Raw genomic sequence first — 24609 nt, 5'->3', positions numbered from 1 at the left:
AGCAACATAGATGAGATCAAATGTTAATCCTCCATAATCTTCATCATTTCATCTTTAATTAATTTACTTTTTTAATGGGAACATTATGTTGTGAATTTGACACCATTATATTTCTATTTAGGTATTTTACAGAATCTGACAAAATCAATTTTATTTTATAATTAGCTATTAGTCTTGGGTTAGAGCTCATTCCAGGTGGAAGACCAAATCAAATAAATATAAGAATATGTACACAATAGTCCAGTATTAGAAATAATTATAATTAGCTAGAGTACTGGTTTATATTTTTGAAATATCCCTATAATTTGTAAGTGTTGCTGTAATTAATATCGCCAAAGTTGTCTTTTCACCTTTGTAAGATACAATTTTCACAACGTTACTCATAAGGAGCAAACAAGAAAAATAAAAATACCATTCCAATGTTCTTTCCTTAATGGACTTTGAATTAAACTAATGTGTTTAATCGTTTTGTGTTTGTGTCAAAATATTGATTGATTTTAAGATTCTAAATATGTTTTATATCTGATTATTTAAAATCAAATCAAAGAGAATAAAATTTTAGAAATATATGAATAATCGAAATTGATGTAAAAGCAGGACACGACATCACGATATCGCGTTTCACAGGCGATGCAAAACGGTCCTCTCGGCGGCCGGGTCGGGGGAGTCGGGGGAGTCGGCGTGGGCGTGGGCATGCAAGCGCCGAGCATGCGCGGAGGGCTCGCGCACGGACACGCGGCGCACGGCGGACACGCCGCGCACGGCGCGCACGCGGGCCACGGCGCGCACGCGCGCATGGGCGCGCCCGGCGGCGGCGGCCACCCGCTCGCGCCCTACCACCCCGCCTACGGGCAGCCGGCGGCGGGCGGCGCGGCGCAGCGCGCGGCCGGCGTGCGCTTCGGACCGCCTCCCGAAGCCGGGGGCGGCGCCGCGCAGGCCGTGCCGCCCGCGCCGTCGCCACAGACACCCGGCGCGCCGGCTGGCGGACAGGTGAGATACGGCCTTTTCCTTTTGGTTCATTTCAAATAGTCTTAAATAGTAAACAAATATGGCGTACTTCCGACCACAGACAATAGAGTAATATTGTAAGTATAGTAAAGTGACAGAAGGAGCAAATGAATGAACAATATTAGTAAGCCATAGACGAATATAAAATTCATTTTATGTTCAAATATTTAACGCTAACATATTGCTAAAATTATTTCAAAACCTAATAATATATTGAATATTTTTGCTAAGAATTAGTTACGAAAAAAATAAATAAATAAATAAGACGTCAGAAATAAAATTTACAACAAAATAGGACTATTTTCGCCTGTTTTTAGAAAAAAAGTCGACCCTATTAATATTATTGTCACATTATTTGTATTTACTATGAATAAAAAAACCTTGCGCCGGCGGCACACTCTTTAACATCTTTAAAAAAGGACTAATAACATTGTTCTCTACGAAGCTCTCATTGGGTAATCCTAAGTCTCATCCTAAAGTCTCAAATGTTTTTCCTATGAACTACAGTAAGCTTTTATGCCATTGTTATGTGCTATACTTTAATATTATATGGCGTTAAAAATGTTCAGGGTGAAATTGATATTCAGAAATATTCATAATATAAAATAAAATCTTTACAATGAACAGTTTACCATCAAAATTGACATTTGCAATGTTTTGTAAGCATTTTTTTTTGCGCTCAACATAAAAAAAAAGAAAAAAAAAACAATGACAAAAAACAAATTCATAACAAATCGCTTTATGGTAACATTATTTATCAAATTATGATTCGTGAAAATTTAAAATATAGGTAAAGAAACATTGCCTATTTTATAGCTCATACTGTTCATTCACTTATACTCATTCACCTCTAAAAATATTATGACCACATTCCCATTTGCCTTTTAAAAAAGATATTGAAAGGTCATATTCAAAAATATTAGTTATCTGTACCCTCGGAATTCGTATTTTAATAGTTTTTATGTCTTGTAAAAAAATTAAATGTGTAATGTAAAATTATAAATTGATATTTTTTTTTAGTGAAATCAATAGTAAATGGAGTTTTACAAATGTCTGTAAGCTAATGTGTTGTGAAAATGAGTGATAAATGTGGAAAAAACGTGAATTACGATTGACAGGTTTGTTTACCAAATAAGACTCTTCCAAAAAAACGGAATATAGATGAGTGATTTTATATAGACGCGCGGTTTTTTCACTTACGGACTTTTGAGTCGTTAGTTCTCAAATCAACATTTAATGTGTTATCGAGTTATACACTCACTTGACTTGCACTAGTTGATGTCCAGCAAAATAAATCAGTATGCATGAGTTCATTGAACTATATGACTGTTTTTCGTACGATGTGTGAGAGAACCACAAAAGCTTACAATATGCTTGTGGTTTCTCGGACGCTGCAACGTTCGTAAAACCAATCTGGATTAATACTAGCATGTATCGCAACAGTCGCAGCCGCAAGCGGCCACGCAGTCCGCGTCATCGCAACCCCCGCAGCAGCCCAACACGGGCTCCATCGCGGACCCGGAGAAGCGCAAGCTGATCCAGCAGCAGCTCGTGCTCCTGCTGCACGCCCACAAGTGCCAGCGCCGCGAGAGCCAGTCCAACGGCGAGACGTGGCAGTGCACGCTGCCGCACTGCAAGACCATGAAGAGCGTGCTCAACCACATGATGTCGTGTCAGGTGAGACCCTTGCCTTGTGCCTTGTGCCTTGTGTGTTGACCCACTACTAATCTCAATGTTAAGGTCTCATTCATTATTGTCTTCAACTCAACAGTGAAAAGTAGGGGGAATTATTGTCAAATGAATACCGGTTGGAATGCAGGTTGAGGAAGGGGGGGCTGAGCTCGCATTGACTTTTCAACCTATATGTCAATCATCTGATTGATGAGCTCAGTAACAGCAACATAGGGGGTCTTGTAGACAGAGTAAATATTAATAATATTAGTTATGCCGATGACAAGGTGTTGCTGAGCCCATCAATCAGTCCATTAAGTCATCTGTTATATTATGTGAAGTTACTGTCTATACGTGAAGTGTTAGCTGAGGCTCAAGGACTCAAGTGCAATGCCAACAAGAGCGAAGTCAAGGTTTTTAAGTATGGTGCAAAAGGTATACACAGGTATCAAAGGCATACAGAGGTATCACTCTGCGGATCACTGCTACTTACAGTGACCAGCTTCAGATGCTTGGATATTTGGTAACCGAGAACTTAGGAGATACTAAGTATATAGACAGGGAGCAAAGGTCGCTGTCAGTTTGCTGTAACATGTTGGCTCACAGATTTGCATGTTGTATGGAAGATATTATAATAACTCTATTTAAAACCTTCTGCCAATCATTTTATACGTCAGTCTTTTATGCAGCCTGTGGACCAGCAATAGCTTGCGTGCTTACAACAACCTCTGCGTACTATGTAATTATGCGCTCAAGATGTTCAGTGATGTTCGCGGAAAAGCGCGTTGGCGTCACAATAGTATTCTGAAAGTATTTGTAGATAGATGAGAAAGTCCAATGCTGTGTGTGACATTGGATGAAACTCTATTTGATATGACAAATCATTTGAATTGTAAATATAAAAAGTAACTATTTTAAATTTGTTATTGTTCTAACACTAGGTTATAAGAAACATTGTTACTGACACTATATGGGCTAGTCCCGAAATAAAGGCTAGTAATATTATTTTTTTTATTATTATTATTAATTGTCAAAGTTACGATGAGACTGGTGTGTCTGTGTAGAACAAGTCCCAAAATTTAATAGACAAGACCCCAAGTCCCCAAAATGAAAAGAATAAAAAAATAAAAAAATAATATTGATAAATAATAGATATTACAACATATAACTGTAAAATACATTTATATTTTATCAGCTTTCAGTACCTTTGCATCTAGTAATAATATTATTTATTTACAGGCTGGAAAAAACTGTGGTGTTCCTCATTGTTCATCATCAAGACAAATCATTAACCACTGGAAACATTGTATAAAAAATGACTGTCCTGTATGTTTACCTCTCAAACAAGCAGATAGGACTAGAACTAACCCTATGAACGGTAAGTTTACTCTCCTTTCATTTTACTAATCTTCACAAATATTTTGTTAAACTAAAATTTGTGTGTTATGGTATTGTAAGGTTTTAAATTTTATAACAAAACTTTTTTTTTATAAAAATCAAAGTGAAAAAACTTATCCCAACTAGACTTCAGCCTCTTTAAAAATGCAATCTTGTAGCTATTTTAGTCGTGACTGACTTCACTAGTGAGAAGGAAATAGTATTAATATGACAATAGATATCAATTTGGTTGAAACACTAAATTAACAACATTTTTAGCTAGCAACATTTGTCAAGTAGAAGTATTTTCTGTTGTCAATAAGAGCACTATGTGTTTAATATTCAATAGAAATATTTTTTTTAAATTAATTTCAAAATTTGAAATTTACTTATTACATTAAAAATCAAAGAAAATAAAAAGATCTATAAAAAAATAATTGTGTAAAATAATATCTACTTGTAAAATTATTTTTCGGGTATCAAACTGAGTCTGTCTAGCTATACTCGTAATTGTACAGATATACAGAATTATAAATTATACAGATATCACAAAAAAGTTTTTTTAATTGTACATTAACACAGCTAACATATTTCCTAATATAATAAATATTATATTAATAACAATATCATCTTTAACATAATTATCTTTAAGATTTGTTACTAATTACTTTAGCTGTTGTATTCTTCACAAATGGTGGCTTAGTGTTTTGCATATAATAAAAAGGTAGAATGTAATAATATAATTTTAAGTGCAATTATAAAATTTAATGTGTAGGATATGTATAAATAGATAAATATAAAAATTCTCTTTATACTGAGATAAAATTAAAAACATTTTAATTATAATTTATCACGAAATAGTAGAAAAGATTATTGTCATTCAGGAATACCTTTTTGCAGCGGCTAGTTTGGAGTTTTAGTTAGATTAGTAAGCAAAGGACATTAAAATAGTAATATTAAATAGTAGAATGAAAACCAAAATTGTGTAGCTTTCATTTGTTATACTTTTATGGTGTACATGCTATTTTAGACCCTACTAACAAGAATATTTTGCATTCTTCATTTTCGATAATTTTAAACTGTTGTGTATATCTGAAACCTAACAACTATTAATTCAAAATGAAATAATTTCAAAATAGTACGTAACTTGTCATTTAACCCTGCATGAAACTTTGGAAAATATAATAATAAAAAACGAGTGTGCATTAGACCACATTACTGAAGTAAAACTTCTTTAGTTGCCCCTATAGTAATATACGAAACGTAACTCTCTTTCTATCTTAACTAACTTATATCTCCCTCACAACTTCCGTTCGCTTCGCCCGATCACACTTTTCGTAACGCTTTTGTCACGCATTCACCAGCTTACTCTCCAAGTCAAGCGTGCGTAAAGAAGTTTTACTTCAAAAGGAAAGGTAACTGTCATTCTAAATAACATTGAACGTGTTTGTTCAGCGGCTGCCGTTTCCCACTCGAGCACGGGCGTAGGCTCTGTGGGCAGCGTCGGCACAGCGGGAGGTGGCGTGGGCGTGGGTGTGGGCGTGGGTTCCATCAGCGTTAACGTGGCCTCCGCGCCCGCACCCAACGCACTGCCCACCGTCAACCCACTGGCCGGTAAGTGTCGTACAGATAACTTATTGTGTATATGTTACGCTCAAAGATCGAAAACGCTCATTGAGCGGAAAAATAGCCCACAACGCGATGTGGTCACAGTAAAACATCCACATAGCGAAATTCGTGTTATGGCTCTAATGAAAACGCGCACGACGCGTTGTGGCAATCAAAGAAAGACCAAATAGCGAAATTCGTGTCGTGGCTTACATGCTATTCGATCTCAACGCGTTGTGGCAATGAAGAAAAGCCATGGACGCGTTCTGGGCATTCATTGTGTTAACCATACAATGCCATTTAAAAAAAAAGATACCAAAACGCGGTTTGGTAGTAAAACCTATTCTATCCGACTGCATGAATTCTAGATGTCAAGTCGATTTAATCAACATGCAGTCTGAACCAGATAAAGATTTTAAATTTATTATGAATTATCAAGATCACTTGACTAAATTTACTATTCTAAGACCAATCAAAACGAAGACTGCTGAAGAAGTAGCATATCAACTTTTAGATATATTTTGTTTGTTCGGCGCTCCATGTATACTGCAATGCGACAACGGTCGTGAATTTTCAAATAAAGTTATCAAAAATTTAGCTGAAATGTGGCCAGGGATGGAACTTGTTCATAGAAAACCTCGACATTATCAAAGTCAAGGTTCGCTAGAGAGATCAAATCAAGACGTTCGTGACATGTTAATAACTTGGATGGCTGATAATAATTCACAAAATTGGTCAGAAGGATTGCGATTTATTCAGAGTTAAAAAAATCGTGCTCTTCATTATGCGCTTAATAGAAGTCCTTACGAAGCTATGTTTGGATCAGCACAAAAAATAGGTCTTGCTGATTCATCCATTCCAGGTGATGTGTATGCTTCCATAGAAACTGAGGTAGATCTACAAGAATTGGTTCTATCTTCCATTAAAAATGATGTTCAAGACAACGAGAAGGATATAGAAAATGACGAACAGTTAAACAAATTACAGAATTCAAACGTACCCGTTATTACTGACGATACAGACGAATCCAAAAAGATGGGCATTGATGAAAAAATACAACAATCGGCCAATGCAAATATTGATTTAGGAAAAGCTGAGAGTTTGAAGGTTATGTGCTGTTTGTAAAAATGAGACGTCAGGAGCTCACAAGTGCTTAGACTGTCATGAATATGTACACGTTATCTGCGGAGAAAGCAATGAGAACGAAGGATTTGGAGCAAATGTAACTTGTAAGCTCTGTTTCAGAAAGAATAGCATAAACGTTGAAAGAGAATGTGCTAAATTAGGTCTACAGGAACAGGCAAACTAAATGGTTTCATTGTCTAATTTGAAATTTCCCTGCGTTGAAATTGGTACTAACGTTTTAGTTAGAGTACCTGAAGTTAATAGAGGACGTGCAGAACCCAGGAATGTTATGCGTGTTGTTATGAGCATTAATCCATCAGGTCTCTACCAGTTAGGAAACAAGGAAGGTACACTCGATAGACTTTATGCACGTAATTAATTTACACTTTCTGAAACCAACTTTATTAACATTTGTGATGTGCCCTCAACTTCATCGTTAATACTTCGCCCAGCATCTATTTTATCGTCTGGAAGTAAGCAAGGGTTTATAATGTGCCACTGTAAAAGATACTGTATTGATAAAAAGTGCAAGTGTCGCTCCAAGAATATAAAATGCAACTCAAAATGCCACAGTAATAGTTCATGTGAAAATAAATAGCAATCAAATACTTATTTTTCACAATTATAGTTATTTCTAATATAGGTACATTGTTGTTGTTTATTGATGATCAATAAACATTTGTGTTAAATATTTTTATTTCTTGAAAGAATTTTAATTGTCATGAAAAAATTAAAACCCTTACCATTTTATGTGAATTATGAGTAATTTACAAATGATATGAATATTTTGTGTTCAGTGATTTATTACTTAATACATTGATTTTTTTAAATATAAAGTAATCTCAATAAATAATAAATATCGTTTCATTTTAATTTATATAATTATATACTTAATATATTTGATAATGAGAAACACGTTATGCCGTGATTTTATAAAATGAAAAATATTTCTTAAGGACATCTACCAAAACGTTTCCAGCCTAGGCCTAGTAGGATCTATATCGGAAAGTAGTGTGCGTTGTAATCAAATAGTATTCCATACGTGTCATGGCTTTTCTTCATTGCCACAACGCGTTGAGATCGAATAGCATGTAAGCCACGACACGAATTTTGCTATTTGGTCTTTCTTTGATTGCCACAACGCGTCGTGCGCGTTTTCATTAGAGCCATAACACGAATTTCGCTATGTGGATGTTTTACTGTGACCACATCGCGTTGTGGGCTATTTTTCCGCTCAATGAGCGTTTTCGATCTTTGAGCGTAACATATATACTAATAACACTATATATAGTATTTACTTTGTTGGATTTCATTTCAGATATTTGATTTAAGCAATTAAACGGGTACATATAATTCGTTTTCTTTGTATGTAATTTGTGTACTAAACTTTGTTACCTAATCAATAACACGTTACTTATAAGACAGGTTTTTGTAACGCTATAAGCAACTCACGAAATAAACTGTCCAGGCGGAGTTTCGTCGGCGTCGGCGCCGCCCGGTAACGCCGTCGGAGGAGGAGTGGGCGCCGTGGGCGGCGTTGGCTCCGTGGGCTCCGTGGGCTCCGTGGGCTCGGTAGGGTCCGTGGGCACGGGCGCGGACATGAAGCGCGCATACGAGGCGCTCGGTATCGCGTGCCCCACGTCCGTCGCGGGCATGGTGGGCGGGTTTGCGCGCGCGCCGCTCCCGCGCATGAATGCGCCCCGCCCGCCCTCGCTGTCAGATGTCTTGCCGCAGCAGCCGCAAATGCAACAGCTGTTTGCGCACCAGTCGCAACCCGACTTGCAGCAGCAGCAATCGCAACAGCAGCAACTCGTGAGTGTTACAGAATGTCCATGAAGTATGACGTTTTGAAGTCGCATTCCAAAATGAAATTGATGAAAATTGAACTACCTTAAAAAATTGTTGTTTTCTTGATTAATTGGCACTAGTGTTGGACTTTTTTCGATAGTGTTCCATTAATTTTGATTAATGTTGATTTTAATGAAAAATAATTTATATGGAAATAAAAATAATATCGAAACTGATAGGTAGAATTTCAAAATATGTGACGTCACTCTAGGTCGGGGGCTCCTCATAAATGTGACAAGCATGGGAAAGAGGTCAAAAAACAGTGATAGCCCTTTATATATGTTCTTTCATTTACGTAACGTCAATTTTTAATATACATTTTTATTTTTTTAGATGGGCACGGGGACCCTTCAACTACCTGGCGGACCCGTCACGGCTAATCCCGTTTCTGGTACGAAGGAGTGGCACCAGTCTATAACACCTGATCTCAGAAACCATCTTGTTCATAAACTGTAAGTAAAAGGCAAAATGTTAATTTATTTAATTAATTAAGAAAATATGATTTCATTGTTACTTATTATGTTATGTTGTAATTTAGGGTGCAAGCCATTTTTCCTACACCAGACCCAACTGCAATGCAAGACAAAAGAATGCATAATCTAGTCGCCTATGCAAGAAAAGTAGAAGGTGACATGTACGAAATGGCGAGTACTCGATCTGAATACTACCATCTACTTGCCGAGAAAATATATAAAATACAAAAAGAGTTAGAAGAGAAACGCCAAAAGAGAAAAGAGCAGCAGCAACAGTTACAGGCGCAGCAGGCTCAACAGCAACAACAGCAGCAGCAACAAAATCAACTTCAACAGCAGCAACAACCTGGAGGAGTTTTACCTGGTAGTGGAGTCATGGGCGGCGTTCGGCCTACCGCCCCCGGCGTGGGCGTGGGCGTGGGCGTAGGAGTCGGAGGAGTGGCAGTAGGCGGTGGCGTGGGCCGACCGAATTTACCCACTCAGCCTGGATTGTCCGCAATGCGTATTCCCTCGCCTGGCATGCCACTTACTATGCAAGGAAACCGTATGGCATACCAGTCTAATCTCGTAGGCCCACCTGGACCTAGCCCAAATCAGGTACGTTTTTAATATGACATAAATTTAAAAAGTTTTTTATATGACACTGGGACTGACTCATTCTAATCTTCTAGATGCCTCACACACCGAACGGCGGAAGCGTCGGAGGCGTCGGCAGCGTCAGCAATCCCGGCATGTCTCCTTTCGGGCAACCGATGACGTCGCCTGCTCCACAGTACCCGCTGCAGAGCAACGGCCCCGCCGCGCTGCCGTCCCCCGGGCACGTGAGCGGCGACGCCAAGGCGCGCTCCGCCGGCGGGCCCGTCGCCAGCCCGTTCATGAACCACAGCGCGTTCCGCAGCGAGGCGGGCGCGTCGTCCCCGGCGGCGGGCGCCGGCGCCACGACCCCGGCCACGCCGCTCGCGCACGCCAGCCCCGCGCCCGAGCCGCGCCCCGCCGCCGCGCCCGTGTCCGCGCAGATGGCGGCGCTGCAGGCCGCGCCCGCCGACGACAGCCCGGAGCCCAAGCGCGAGCCCGACGACGTGCGCGTCAAGGAGGAGCCCGAGGACCCCGACTGCGGCGGCAAGGTGAGCGCGTTGGACACATTACCTAACTGTGTAACCTACCTAATGCCTAGATCTTGAAATTGTTTAATCGATTCTTATTTTTGCTGACTTTTTTTTTCCTTTACATGTTGATTTGCCAGTGTTCGTTCGTTAAGTGTGTAAGTATCACCTTATGGAGAAATTAATATTTTAATTTAATTTGAAGGGCATGCGCGACGAGCCGCCGCGCGACAAAGAGCAAGGCCTCGAGCGGCTCGACGCGTTCGTGAAGCAGGAGGTGAAGCGGGAGATCAAGCGCGAGATCAAGGAGGAGCCGGCGGAGGCGCCGCCCGCGGACGCGGCCGAGCGCGGGCCCAAGAAGACCTTCGTGTTCAAGCCGGAGGAGCTGCGCCAGGCGCTGCTGCCGACGCTCGAGAAACTGTTCCGCCTCGACCCCGAGTCCGTACCCTTCCGCCAGCCCGTGGACGCCACGGCGCTGGGCATCCCCGACTACTTCGACATCGTGACGAAGCCCATAGATCTCTCGACCATCAAGATGAAGCTGGACCGCGGCCAGTACAAGGACCCGTGGGAGTACGTGGACGACGTGTGGCTCATGTTCGAGAACGCTTGGCTCTATAACCGCAAGAATTCCCGAGTTTATAGATATTGTACCAAGGTAAATATATTCTTTTATGACAGTAAACCAGAAGTTAATTAATGATATAATCATTATAGTTTTTTTCCAAATGTGTTTTTTTTGTCATAGTTATCGGAAGTGTTTGAGGTAGAAATAGACCCAGTAATGCAGAGCCTGGGTTACTGTTGTGGACGCAAGTACACATTCAATCCTCAAGTGTTGTGCTGCTATGGCAAACAGCTCTGTACTATTCCTCGTGACGCCAAATACTTCAGCTATCAGAACAGGTTGGTGGTCCCTTTCTTGCGGGTCATAATTAACATTTTACAGTACAGTCATAACTAAGGAAGCTGAATAGGATACTATTACCCAGATAAATTAAATATTGTTCCACGACTGGAGTTTAAACAGTGAACTGGGGAGGGGGTAAGAATATCCTGTTAAGTTTCTGAAGTTATGTATAATTTTTTGCCACATCATTGTTAAAATACTAAATTTAAAAAAAAAATCAAGAAAAATAACAATAATTTATTACATATTTAAGTACATATTAAAATTGATTTTATTTGCATATGTTCAATAATTTAAACTTTAGTTTACATTTGTAGAATATTAGATTATTATCAACAAATAAAGATCAGATATAAACTACTTATTTAACAAGTGCTACATTTGATACTAATCAACCTTGTTATTGATGTGGTCAATTTTTTTTTTTATTATTTTAACATCATATTAAATAAATTATCTTGCATTTTTCTGATGTAATGGGACTTATTTTCTATTTAAAATATATATGATATCGTCGGGGACGGTGCAAAACCGCGTAACTAGCATTGGTTAATAATACCGTGTACCTGACAAATGTAGCTAATTTAAGTTTTCGCGTGCAATTAACGCAAAGTCTTGATTTACTGCCACCGCTTTGATGTGAGTTTATTTCGACCGATAGAAAGCCAGAAATCGCCAAATAATAATTTTATTGTTATTGAAGAAAAATTTCAGTTAAAAATAATAGTATCAATCAAGTCGGAGAAATGCGAGCGAGATGGAAACTTTACTATATATTTGTTTCACAAAAATAATAATTAACGCCCAACGAAGTGGATACGGGTCGGCTAGTATATATATGTAAATAAACATACGCATTAAAATACTGTATTACTTGTAAACGAAATACATATAATATAGATAAATGTATAGAATACATATTACAAGTGTAGCAATACTCATACATGATATTATGCACAGATATTAAATCAATTATAATGTATTAAGTGAGAAATAGTGCGCCTTGAGGTACTTTTTGAAGCAAGACAGGGATTGGGCTTGATTTATAGGAGGAAGTAGAGCATTCCAAAGTTGAACAGCTTTAACTGAAAAAGAGTTGGGAGTAAAAAGAAGTAGTGTGGGCTGGAGTTTCGAGCATCGAAGTAAACTTGGATCAAAGGGTGCAGTGCGTAATACAAAGATAATTGAAACTATACTTAACGTACAGAGGTGTATCAGAATGAAAAAGTATACACTATAGTAACGAGAGTATGTGAGTATTCCTGCGAAAGCGAATCGGGAGCAACTTGAGACGATTGCAAAGTTGGAAACATGGTCATTTTCGCGAAGACCAAATATAAACCGTATGCAAAAATTATGAAGACGTTCAAGCTTATTTAATGGCTCCTCTTTAAGATCATCATAGCAAGTGTCAGCCTAGTCAAGAATTGGTAGGAGTGACTGTGCTAAAGTAACTTTGGTAGACAAAGGGAGGAAATATTGCAGTTGTCGCAGTGATCCGATAGCTGCAAATAGTTTACGGCTCATCTCACTCAGCTGAGGTGCCCAAGGAAGATGTCTATCGAAGATAGCTCCGAGATTTTTCACATTGCTGCTGAACTGATGACTGATGATGACAATGCTGTACATTGTTATAAACGACTGGTGATAAGCGACCAGTCTATTCGACACAACAAGTTTGAGACTACTGATAATAATGACTTGACATTTTGTGGGATTAATGGTAAATCCGTAGGAGTTACTCAATCTATATAAGTTCTTTAAGTCATTTTTAAATTATTTATTGATGTAGGTAAATCTGTCAGTTTAGCGTGAGAATAAATTTGAATATCATCACATTTTTACAAGGGCCATAGCCGTACCTTTACCTTTACGGAAACCGGACTGATAAGGATTTAGGATATCATTAGAGGAAAGAAATGAAGTTAGCTGTTGATAGGCAAGACTCTAAAACTTCGGACAGGAAAGGGAGAATGGCTATTGGGCAAAGACCGAAAAACGTAGAGGAATTCGATTTTTTAGTTAGTTTTGTTTAATTTCATAACCGCGTAACTTACTCTTAGTTTCCAGTGTTGGTCAAATCAAATCCGCGTTATTGACGTAGGGCCTAAATGATTTACTTTAAGGGAATACTTTTAGTAACAAGAGATAGAACACATAAATAATTACTCTCTGTGTAATAATGAGCTCAAAATTCGTTTAAATAAAAAACTTATTAAGTTATACCTTCCCCTGTAAAGTTACATCTAGTGCAGATACGCGCACACACAGGACAGGTAGGGAACCTGTAGCAGATATGCGGATTTGCACTATCCCCGACGATGTAGTCCATTTGTGAATAAGCAAATAGTGAGTTTTCATTGTAACTAAATAGAAATTTTGTACTTAGTCTTCAATATACACTTTGAATTTATTACCCTTCAGCCTGTAAGCTTAATCCACCACACTGCTCCAATGCGGGTTGGCGTATTAGTATTATATTAATTATCTTGTCAATATTTCTGTACTGTCAATGCTTGGTACATAAAAATTATTTTTTCTGCTTCAAACCTAATTCAAACACTTGACTCTTAGGCTCAAAATAAAATAAAACAATATGAAAATCTGTCTATATATCTATTTTCTTATCACAAATAGACTATAGTTCAAAATAGATGTTGTAAAATCGGATGTTATTGATTTATATAAAACAGCACCACTGCTTTTCATTTGTACTATTTAACACAATTTGTAATATGTGTATTATTTTTATCCAATTGTCTTTAACTTTTTGTGCTCCCTGTTACATCTAACTGAAAGCATCTTCATTTAAAACTTATCCTATTGTCATGAATCTTTTCTGTCGCTTTGTAGTTTGGTTAAGATAGTAGTTTGCTATTATATCGATTCAATAAAAAGTAAAAACTCACCACGTATTTACCCAGTACACCAATACCACCCCAATTGCCTGTATCCCTTTTTCGTTAGTTATAAAATCGATGTTTTGCCCCGTTTATTTAACGCAACTAGCCCTAGTACTAAACACTAATCCCTTTATGTTCTCGTCGCTTACTAATTTGTTTTCGCCTCCACGCACGCCCTTGCACGCTTCACACGCTACTTCGCTCGACGTTGCGCAATAAAGTCTAAAAGCGTATGGGGTTGTGTCCGATAGATACACCTTCTGCCAGAAGTGCTTCAACGACATCCAGGGCGACACCGTCACGCTGGGCGACGACCCGCTGCAGCCCCAGACGTGAGTAACGGTCACACTACTCTACCTGTATTTTATGCAATGATTTTTTTGGTAAATTTTATTTAAAAAAATATATAATTATTAAAATTATTCATTTCAGAGCGATCAAGAAGGATCAGTTTAAAGAAATGAAAAATGATCATTTAGAACAAGAACCGTTTGTACTCTGTATGGATTGTGGTAGGAAACAACACCAGATATGTGTGTTGCATCACGATCAAATATGGCCTCAAGGCTTTTGCTGTGATAATTGTTTGAAAAAGAAAGGGGCGAAGCGGAAAGACAACAAATTTAGTGCTAAGAAACTGCCTACTTCTAAGCTCGGCATTTATATTGAGACTAGAGTTAATAATTTCCTTAAGAAAAAAGAGGCTGGCGCCGGCGAAGTGCATATCAGGGTGGTCGCATCGTCCGATAAGGTAAATCAAACATTATAGGTGCTATAAAATATATCTATTAAAAAAAAAACATAACCCTTCCTTGGCAGTCGGGTAATAACTGGTGTCGGAATTAATTTTAAAGTTCAAATTTCAATAATATTTTGGAAGTCAATCTAAAAAAAAGATCATGCTCTTAATACATACTGTTTTCAGATGGTAGAAGTTAAACCGGGTATGAAATCGAGATTCGTCGAATCTGGGGAGCTATGTGCTGAATTCCCGTATCGGGCTAAAGCACTGTTTGCATTTGAGGAAGTCGATGGAGCTGATATTTGTTTTTTCGGAATGCATGTGCAAGTACGTACAATGCTTTTTAAAATTGCTTTTTACTTAATAGTATTTTTTTCTTACAATGATTGGGATATTTACATTTCTTTATCATTAAAGTAATCAACTATTTTAAATACAATATGCAATCAACAATTTTAAATACAATATGCAATCAACAATTTTAAATACAATATGCAATTTTTCAGGAGTATGGTAGCGAAAGTCCATCGCCCAACACGAGGCGAGTTTATATAGCATATTTAGACTCAGTACATTTCTTCCAACCCAGGCAATATAGAACTGCCGTGTATCACGAGATTTTATTAGGATATTTGGATTATGCTAAGCAATTGGGTTATACTATGGCTCACATCTGGGCTTGTCCGCCGTCAGAAGGCGATGACTACATATTTCACTGCCATCCGCCTGAACAAAAAATACCTAAGCCTAAAAGGCTGCAAGAGTGGTATAAGAAAATGTTAGACAAAGGTATAATAGAAAGGATAATATTAGATTACAAAGATATTCTTAAGCAAGCAATGGAGGACAATATCTCGTCAGCTGCTGAACTGCCTTATTTCGAGGGTGATTTCTGGCCCAATGTTCTAGAAGAATCTATTAAGGAGTTGGATCAAGAAGAGGAGGAGAAGAGAAAGCAAGCTGAAGCCGCTGAGGCAGTGGTCAGTATCTCTTTGTAAAGAAATTTTACCTTTTTTGAATTTTTTATACATTATAATTCATTTTTTATCTATCATTAATCATTTTATCATATTTTATATCCTCACTATATTTAATCCCATATCATTAGTAAAGGGGATTGCATTGTGAGAGCATATTTCTAACATGATTTTAGATATTCCAGTCTTCCGAAGAAAATGAACAAGGGCCTGATGGAAAGAAGAAGGGACAAAAGAAAGCAAAGAAATCAAATAAATCAAAGGCCGCCCAAAGAAAAAATAGTAAGAAGCAGAGCGATCAGCAACAAGGCAGTGATCTCAGTGCAAAAATTTTTGCAACAATGGAGAAGCACAAAGAAGTGTTCTTCGTTATTAGGCTACATTCCGCACAGTCTGCCGCTAGTTTAGCTGTAAGTAGTATACAAGTAGTTTTTTTAAATTGTTATTAATTGAGTAATCATTTCTAATTTAATTCTTTATTTGCAGCCAATTCAAGATCCGGATCCTCTAGTAAATTGCGACCTAATGGATGGTCGCGATGCTTTCCTAACAATGGCCCGAGATCGCCACTACGAGTTCTCGTCGACGCGAAGAGCGAGATTCTCTACGCTCTGCATGCTTTACGAACTCCACAACCAAGGCCAGGACAAATTCGTGTACACATGCAACAGCTGCAAGTCGCACGTGGAGACTCGGTACCACTGCACCGTGTGCGACGACTTCGACTTGTGCGTGCCATGCTACGATAAGGAGGGCCACCCGCACAAGATGGAAAAGCTCGGCCTCGACCTCGACGTGGGCTCGTCGCCGGGCGACATGAAGCAGGCCAACCCGCAAGAGGCGCGCAAGCTGTCCATCCAGCGCTGCATTCAGTCGCTGGTGCACGCCTGCCAGTGCCGCGACGCCAACTGCCGCCTTCCCTCGTGCCAGAAGATGAAGCGCGTCGTCACCCATACGAAGGTCTGCAAGCGCAAGACGAAGGGCGACTGTCCGATCTGCAAGCAGCTCATAGCGCTCTGCTGCTATCACGCCAAGCACTGCCAAGAGATGAAGTGCTCGGTGCCGTTCTGCAGCAGTATCAAACAGAAGCTGAAGCAGCAGCAAGTGCAGCAGCGCGTGCAGCAGCAGCAGCTGCTGCGGCGGCGCATGGCGGCGATGAACACGCGCGGCGGAGCGACGGGCGGCGCGTCGCCGCCCCCGCAGCCCGCGCCCGCGCTCGCCTCGCCGCCTCCCGCCAAGCCCTCTGCGCACGCGCTGCCGCACAACGTGCAGAAGGCTTTGCAGCAGGTGAGACTGGTGGCCCCGCGATCTGATAGCGCCCTCATTATAAATCTACTCCTGAAGATCTAAAAATAAATTGGTCCTTTATCACTGGCAGCACTTTTTACTAACTTTATATTGTACTAGTATTTTATTGCATTATCACAGATAGTTGGATAATTATCTTAACTAGAAAGAGCATAATATAGACTGCAAAAAGCTAGGTACCCTTTTAGTGAAATTAACTATGATGTTACTTTATAAATATTTGGGTTAATTTACAATATAACTAGGTCACCGAAAAAGAAACATAGCGTGACAAAGGGGCAAGGATTATTTATACACGATTCCATTCCAATATCCATAGTAAATATTCGAAATTTTGTACTCGTCATTTCGTCTAAATTTCTGGTTTAAAAATAAATATTAAAGATAAATACTAAAAAAAATTACTAGTATATATTATTTAATTACTGCATATTTTGCAGCCATATAATAAAAAAACCATACGACCGGCAGGTCCAGGAGGAGGCGGCGCGACAACAGGCGCCATCCTACGGCAAACAAGCGGCGATGGGCCCGCCGGGCGGCGTGAGCGTGGGCGTGGGAGTGGGCGCGGGGGTCCGCGGCGGGGACTGGGGCGCGAGATACCGCACGCCGCCGCCCCTGCACCACGCGCCGCACCACCGCCTGCCGCACCACGCGCCCGCGCCGCTGGCGCAGCACGCGCCGCTGCCGCACCACCCGCAGCACCCGCAGCACGCCCAACACCCGCAGCATCCGCAGCACGCGCAGCACACGCCTCACGCGCAGCACGCGCCCTCCGCCATACAGGTACCGTATACCGACCAGAACCAAACAGAAAATCAATTCGTACAGCTTTAAGCGTTCAGCTACGATACGATTTCCACGTCTATAATTTTTGTTCCCAAACCACGATTCAGCCTATAACATCCCACTGCTGGGCTGCTGGGCCTCTCTCTGTGTAGGAGAAGGATCAGAGCTTACTCCACAACGCTGCTCTATTGCGGGCTGGCTGATATGTTCCCTACTATGATTAACGATGGCGATCAAGTGCTTATAATAACTATCGGGACCGACAGCTTAACGTGCTCACAACTCACTGTACACGCAGATATATTATTGTTACTAACTGTGCCCTGGGGTTTCTCGCGTGTTAATTTGAGGAAAAAAAGGCAAAAATATTTTTATATCATTACTGAGCGAATGTGGATGCGGCGTAACATTATTATAAAATTAAAAATTAAAATTAAATATAAAAAATATAAAGGAGGGCGTGTAAGTAATAATTCCCATTTCACAAAAAGAGGATGGATAATATTGTGTATGAGGTATTTTTGTCACATCCACGTTAATTGTATCGTGTATCATTTGCATCTATTATTATTGATCGTGATCATGACTGTGGTTACGGCAGTAAAGAATATAGCCACCCCACACCTCTTCCCGTGACTGTCGTAAGAGGCGACTATAATCTATTTCACATAGGATGGGTACGGTGACATTTCATATGTTCCAATACACGCTCACTATTTTCAACAAATCGGATAAATATACATTTTTAAAAATTACCAATTAGTTTCCAAAGCAAATAATAATGCTTGATTAGATTGAAATTGTATTTATATATGCGTTTTTACATTTTGAACAAAATAAAAAAGGTATAGAAAAAATGATAACTTAAAATTACAGGCATGAAACGAAACGTTTAATGATAGGGATTGAGACGTAGTAATCGGCTAAAATAAATAATCGTAACGGCCATCTTGTGAATCGCGTCATCTCACTAACTCGAGATATCTCAATCAGTACTTTCTGTCTCTTGTATGCTTCCCGTGTTTGGGTTTTGCCAGTTGCTATAGTTATATTTGTTGCTGTTTTATTGTTGTTAAGTTCTGTTATTATTTTTTAGTTATTCATTTTGTGTGTGTGTTCTGTCCTGTAAAATGCCGAAAAGAACAAAAGAAGACCGTTTCAAACAGTCAATTGGTTGTCCGCTTTCGGGAATACTCTGAACGGGAGTGAGAAAATAGCGGTCCATTATTATCTGTCAACCACATAGTAGATCGAGTTGCACAGGCACTTGAAATTAGGCGTAACACAGTGTCAAAAATTACTTCAGCCTATCGCAGTCCACTGTTGGACATAGGCCTCGACAAGCTCGTGCCAAAAAATGTGTGTTGCCTATAGTCACCACGCTGGGCGGGTTGGTGACCGCAGGGTCGGCTTTGTCGCACTGAAGAAGCTGTTGCCCGTCTTCGGCCTGTGTATTTCAAAGCCAGCAGTTGAATGGGTATCACGCTATCGGTCGGCTTTATAAGTTTCAAGGTGGTAGTGGAACTGTGTTATCCCTTAGTCGCCTCCTATGACACCCACGGGAAGAGACGCTGGTGGCTATATTCTTTATTGCCGTAGCCACACAGCTTAGTGTCAAAAATAAGTAAAGAAAAGTATGGTGACACCAATATGGAAGATAATAAGTTATCGACTCCTAAAAAGAGGCAAAGGAAATAAATGTTTGGTCGTTGAGGTTGAATATGATTATTAGCGGAGAAATGAGTTGCTCACAGGTTTACAATAATTAATGTCTTTGAAAGGTGCTAAATTATTTAATGGAAGTGTGACATCGTTATGGCGACTTTTAAATAAAATTGGATTTCCATAAAATAAAAAAAAAGTTAACAAACGGAAAAGTGCGTGAAAACTTTGTGACATTCTTAGAAAAGGCGAAAAACATTACGGATTGGAACAACGTAGTATTCCTTGACTAGACATGGTTGAACGCCATCATACTGTTGGCTAAAGTACCGGAGGGTAAAGGCGAACGACTAATAATTTGCCACGTGAGCTGTGTTAATGGGTTTGTCGATAGCTCATTTCTCGCGTTTAACACCACCCTTAAAATATTATTTATTCACTATAGCGATGATTATTTTTAATAAGCAGTTAAAAAAAATTTTTATATAATCGATTAAAGGTTAACCGCATTTGTACTCGATAATCGAATTACATCAATTAATTATGCATGGTCACCTCACTATAGAGTTAATTTGACATGTGTCACCGTACCCATCTTACGTGAAATAGACTATAAGGGACAACACAGTTTCATTACAACCTTGGAACTTAAAAAGCCGACCGATGGCGGGATAATCATCCAACTGCTGGCTTTGAAATACACAGCTCGAAGACGGGCAGCAGCGTTTTCGGTGCGACAAAGCCAGCCCTACGGTCCGTAGCGTGCATTCCATATAGGCAGAAAGGCACTGCCTGCCTTGTCATGTTACTAAAAATGATAATATATAAAACATGAACATTACATATTTTTAAAAAAGACATAAACCGTAATTCGATTTAAATCCGCTTCAACTAAAAAACCCACCGTAATATATGCGACATCAGCGCTTCGCGCGAATTGACGACGGGCCTTTTATGAAACTTCTGCCTACAATCGCTAACAAAATGTTAGAAATGACAGTAGGACATTATATAATCCTACAATTTTATAATGTCGCGCGTCATATGGAATACGAACAAAGTATTGTGTTTTTAACATTGGTCGGTTTAACAATGAAAGTAGGTACAGCCTAAGAATAACCTGTCAAATCAAATTGTCTTGAATTCGATACCGTTTTTACCAATAATTATGATTTTTAACACAGTCGCATAATCGCAACATTCCACAAATTAATAGTAGTAATTCGCTTTGAATTTTTCATTTGTGCATTCTTGTTATTAGTGAAAATATCAATGTATTAGTGATAAATAAGTTTGCTTGTGAAATATGTAACGGAGATGTGTGTTTGATGAAAGTAGGTAAATAGTGCATCGAAATTCAACACGTTCGATTTTACGGATAAATTAAAAATTCTTCAGGTGTATCGATTTAACATATAAACAACAATGACGTTATAATTTTTCATTTATTAATAAATAAACAAGTACTTTCATTGAGCATACAATTTCGTAACTATTTAATTTCTTAACGAAATTATCAGAGTGTCGGCCTTATAAGCTCACTATGTCTATCCAGTAACTGATTTGTTTGATAAGTAAATAAACAAAAGATTATATTTGATGACTTTGACCGCGATATCCGTATAGATACTATGATTGACAATAATTTGATTATACACATTAGTGAAGATGACAGCGACTCCTCAAGCAAATTGGAAGATTAAATTGTTTGACATAGTCTTCATTTTTTAAGGCTTAAAGCTATGTATTTCATATTATACATTTTACAATAAATAAAGCATTTCTATTTTTATTCCCTTCGTTACATTCAGAAATTACGATTCAATTTAATTAACTGATTTATTAAAAATTTATTTACAATATGAATATTTATTGAATATATTGAAATATAATTCCTGTAAAAAATATATAACAACATATAAATTAAATTGTACAAAAAATGCATAACAAATGCAATAAATAATGTTACTAAATATTATTAATGTTATTTATTTTACATCACTAGTCATGACGAATTGACAGGTGTCAGAAACGCATTCTTTAAGTGGCCGGACTGTAAACGATATTTTGTGAAAGCGTGTAATAAGAAGTATTTTTTTGACAAATAATAAATTGGTTTACAAGTGGCTACTTCTCCAATGGGCGTGAATAACTTCATTACGTTAAAGACGTCATTTAAATGTTGCCATATTAAAAATGTATTATTAGCTCTTTGTAATTTGCAGCTTGCCATAGCCACACAGCTACATATACTTACTATTACTTTTCACTGAATTTTTATATATATCCTATATATAAAAATTTAATATTTTTTATATATAGCCTATATCACTCCTGAATAGTGTAGCTTTCTGTTAGTGAAAGAATTTTCATGATGGGATCAGTATTTGCGAAGATTATCCCCTACAACCAAACAAACTTAAAAACTTAAGATCATTATATATTTTTTATTATTTTTTTTATTAAGATCATTATATATGATATTTGTATATCTTACATAAACATTAGATAAATAGTTAGTATAGTAACTAGAGTTAATAGTTAATAGAGTTACTAATTATTTATATCGTTTACACGTATCGTTCACAGAAACTATAAAAAACATCTGTATTGGTTTCGATAGCTACTTTTCTATAAATCAATATTCTACAAATTAATTTTGAATTGTTGTCCAGCAGAGAGCTGGTGCGCCTCAGCAGCAGCAGCAACCACCAATGCACCACAAAGCGTTACAGCAACTAATGGCCACACTGCGGTCGCCTGCCAGTCACAACCAGCAGCAAGAGATACTGCAAATCCTCAAGTCGAATCCGCCTCTCATGGCTGCTTTCATCAAGCAGAGAGCACAGGTGTGTTTTGTTGTTGATGACAGAGTAAGCTTGTAGTTAAAAGTTTTTCGTAAAATCTGGAGGAGCCCGACTGTACCTCAACGTTACAGAAGACCACAACTATATAAATAACACTGCTTTCTATCAGTGTTGTGTTAGTAAGGTAGCCAGAGGCCATTCTGGGTAGGGTCGGCAACGCGTTTACGATGCTTCTGTTGTTGCAGGCGTCTATTAAGCTATGTTAATCGCTTACCATCAGGTGAGCCGTACGCTTGTTTGCCGAACTTGTTGTACATAAAAAAAAGTAATTAAAAAACGAAAGAGAAATTTATGTATATTTTTTGTACAGAATGCTCAAAACCAGCAACAGACTGGTGGCGGCGTCGTTGGCAATGTTGGTGTCGGAAACGTCGGCGTCGGCGGCGTCGGTAACGTCAATGTTGGCCTCGGCACCGGTGTACCTCAGCAGCAGCAACAAATTCAACACATGATGCCACAGCCGCAGCAACAGCAGCGGTTGCAACAGATGCATCAAATGATACCCCAGCAGCCACAGGTGAGTGTGTGGCGCGTATTCCAGAGATTATTTGAAAAGAAAACCTTTTATATAGTATTCAAAAAATAATAGGCCCGTTTTGACATTTGAGAAAGACCCTAGAATGTAACTTGGAACGACACTGAAAGAAACAATAAAAGAATAATTAATTACATAGTGTTTTAAAAAATAATATACATTTTTTTTTTGCCGCGTTAAATAATATGATGGAATATATTGCTAGTGTTTCTTTCGCGTTTACTTTATAGTAGCATGCAATTTCTAATTATAACGAAACATCTCATAAACAGTTACATTCTCATTAATTTTTTTAAATGCCACTGTTGTTAATTACTGAATTTCATCATTATCTTCATTCAATTTTAATAGTAATTAAATAGTGTCACAGTGATCTTTACTGAAACGTATCAGCTTGGCGCTCAAAGCCGTAAATAAAACTTTGAATTGGTGGCACGTGACTAGCGTCCACGCGAGGACTGCGCAGTCTTTTGTTCGCCATCTTGTGAAGTTGACTCTGCGCTCGTTTATGTTTGAGATTTTTTCTCGACTCGGCTTTGCTTTTAGACTATTTCTGTTTACTATCACGTTGATCTTGGCTATTCTATTTTGGACATTGATTTAAACTCGATTTTGGTGTTTTTTGTTATATTGTACAAACTCTGTTTTAACATGTCGAAAAGAAGACGTACAATCAACAACTAGTCACGCGAATTAGTTGTGAAGTAAACCGAATATTTCGAACGCGAATCAGTTAATGGTGGACCTTTATTGCCCGTAACGCAAGTGCAAGATCGCGTCGCAGAAGCACTTAGAATCAGCAAAAAAAACTATTTGAACCATCTTGAAGGAAAAGTATGGGCCTTCCAGTAGTGAAGAAAATGTATTACGTGTGCCTAAAAGAGGAAGAAAAACAAGCCTGTAACAGCAATTAATTGCAGATATCACCACGAGAGGATTGCTTGTTTTGTGGCAGTTCCACGTCTTTAATAACAATTATGGAAGCAAATTGGACACAAATACAAGAAAACCGGCAAGAGGAAAATTATGATGGAACAATATGATTTAATTTTGCGCAGAGTATTTGCATAAAATTCTTGAGGGAGATGAACAAAATTATAAATTGGGACAGTGTCATATTTATCTGTGAGACTGGGCTGAACTCGAATCATACGATGCCGCAGTCGTTATCGTGGCATGGCTATAAAGACAAGGCGTTGAAACTGACATAAAATTGTTGAAAGCTGAATTGCTGGCACTGGTAAAAAAACCTGCGGAACAAATATAAAATTAATGAATTGGCATTTCAGCATATATACAAGTGATAAGAACGCCGCCGTACCATTGTCAGTACAATGCTATTTAGTAGATCTGAGCTAGGATACGCCACTATACAAAGCTGGCATTCTCCACTAAAAAATGATGGGGTTGCTGAAAGAAGCTTGTGCCTAAACAAGACTGAGCAAAAGTGGTAGAAAAAACTCGAAAAATAATAGAGGAAGATTATTAGGAAGGGACATATTGACAGAGACGTCAATATTATTGAAAATGAAATAATTATATCTACAGGTGGACGATACGACTCAACTGTCGATTTTGGCTCATCATCCGAAGAAAATGGTTGAATGAAGATTAAATATATACTTTAGCTTTTTTTGTGATTGAGTGAGAATGTTATTCTAACTAAAAATATTAAATTAAAGACAAATCGACCTTTCGTACCA

The 24609-nt window shown here is 38.6% G+C and overlaps 1 protein-coding gene across 1 annotated transcript in view; it reads left to right on the top strand.

Annotated features, from left to right (window-relative positions):
- LOC123670431 (histone lysine acetyltransferase CREBBP) overlaps positions 1 to 24609 on the top strand; it is a 35444-nt gene that overhangs the window by 9440 nt on the left and 1395 nt on the right. Inside the window, exons 5-25 of the mRNA XM_045603927.1 lie at positions 598 to 990; positions 2452 to 2685; positions 3919 to 4057; positions 5512 to 5670; positions 6527 to 6781; positions 7032 to 7136; positions 8258 to 8601; positions 8971 to 9089; positions 9176 to 9707; positions 9782 to 10234; positions 10419 to 10871; positions 10962 to 11119; positions 14248 to 14358; positions 14459 to 14777; positions 14952 to 15095; positions 15275 to 15748; positions 15922 to 16155; positions 16232 to 17032; positions 17525 to 17839; positions 22180 to 22353; positions 22682 to 22888. Of these exons, the coding sequence (XP_045459883.1) occupies positions 598 to 990; positions 2452 to 2685; positions 3919 to 4057; positions 5512 to 5670; positions 6527 to 6781; positions 7032 to 7136; positions 8258 to 8601; positions 8971 to 9089; positions 9176 to 9707; positions 9782 to 10234; positions 10419 to 10871; positions 10962 to 11119; positions 14248 to 14358; positions 14459 to 14777; positions 14952 to 15095; positions 15275 to 15748; positions 15922 to 16155; positions 16232 to 17032; positions 17525 to 17839; positions 22180 to 22353; positions 22682 to 22888 (6123 nt within the window). The remainder of the gene's footprint in view (positions 1 to 597; positions 991 to 2451; positions 2686 to 3918; positions 4058 to 5511; positions 5671 to 6526; positions 6782 to 7031; positions 7137 to 8257; positions 8602 to 8970; positions 9090 to 9175; positions 9708 to 9781; positions 10235 to 10418; positions 10872 to 10961; positions 11120 to 14247; positions 14359 to 14458; positions 14778 to 14951; positions 15096 to 15274; positions 15749 to 15921; positions 16156 to 16231; positions 17033 to 17524; positions 17840 to 22179; positions 22354 to 22681; positions 22889 to 24609) is intronic.

Source organism: Melitaea cinxia, chromosome 4, assembly GCF_905220565.1.
Source record: "Melitaea cinxia chromosome 4, ilMelCinx1.1, whole genome shotgun sequence".
NCBI classification, from domain to species: Eukaryota; Metazoa; Arthropoda; class Insecta; order Lepidoptera; family Nymphalidae; genus Melitaea; species Melitaea cinxia.
This window is presented reverse-complemented; position numbering and strand designations above follow the sequence as displayed.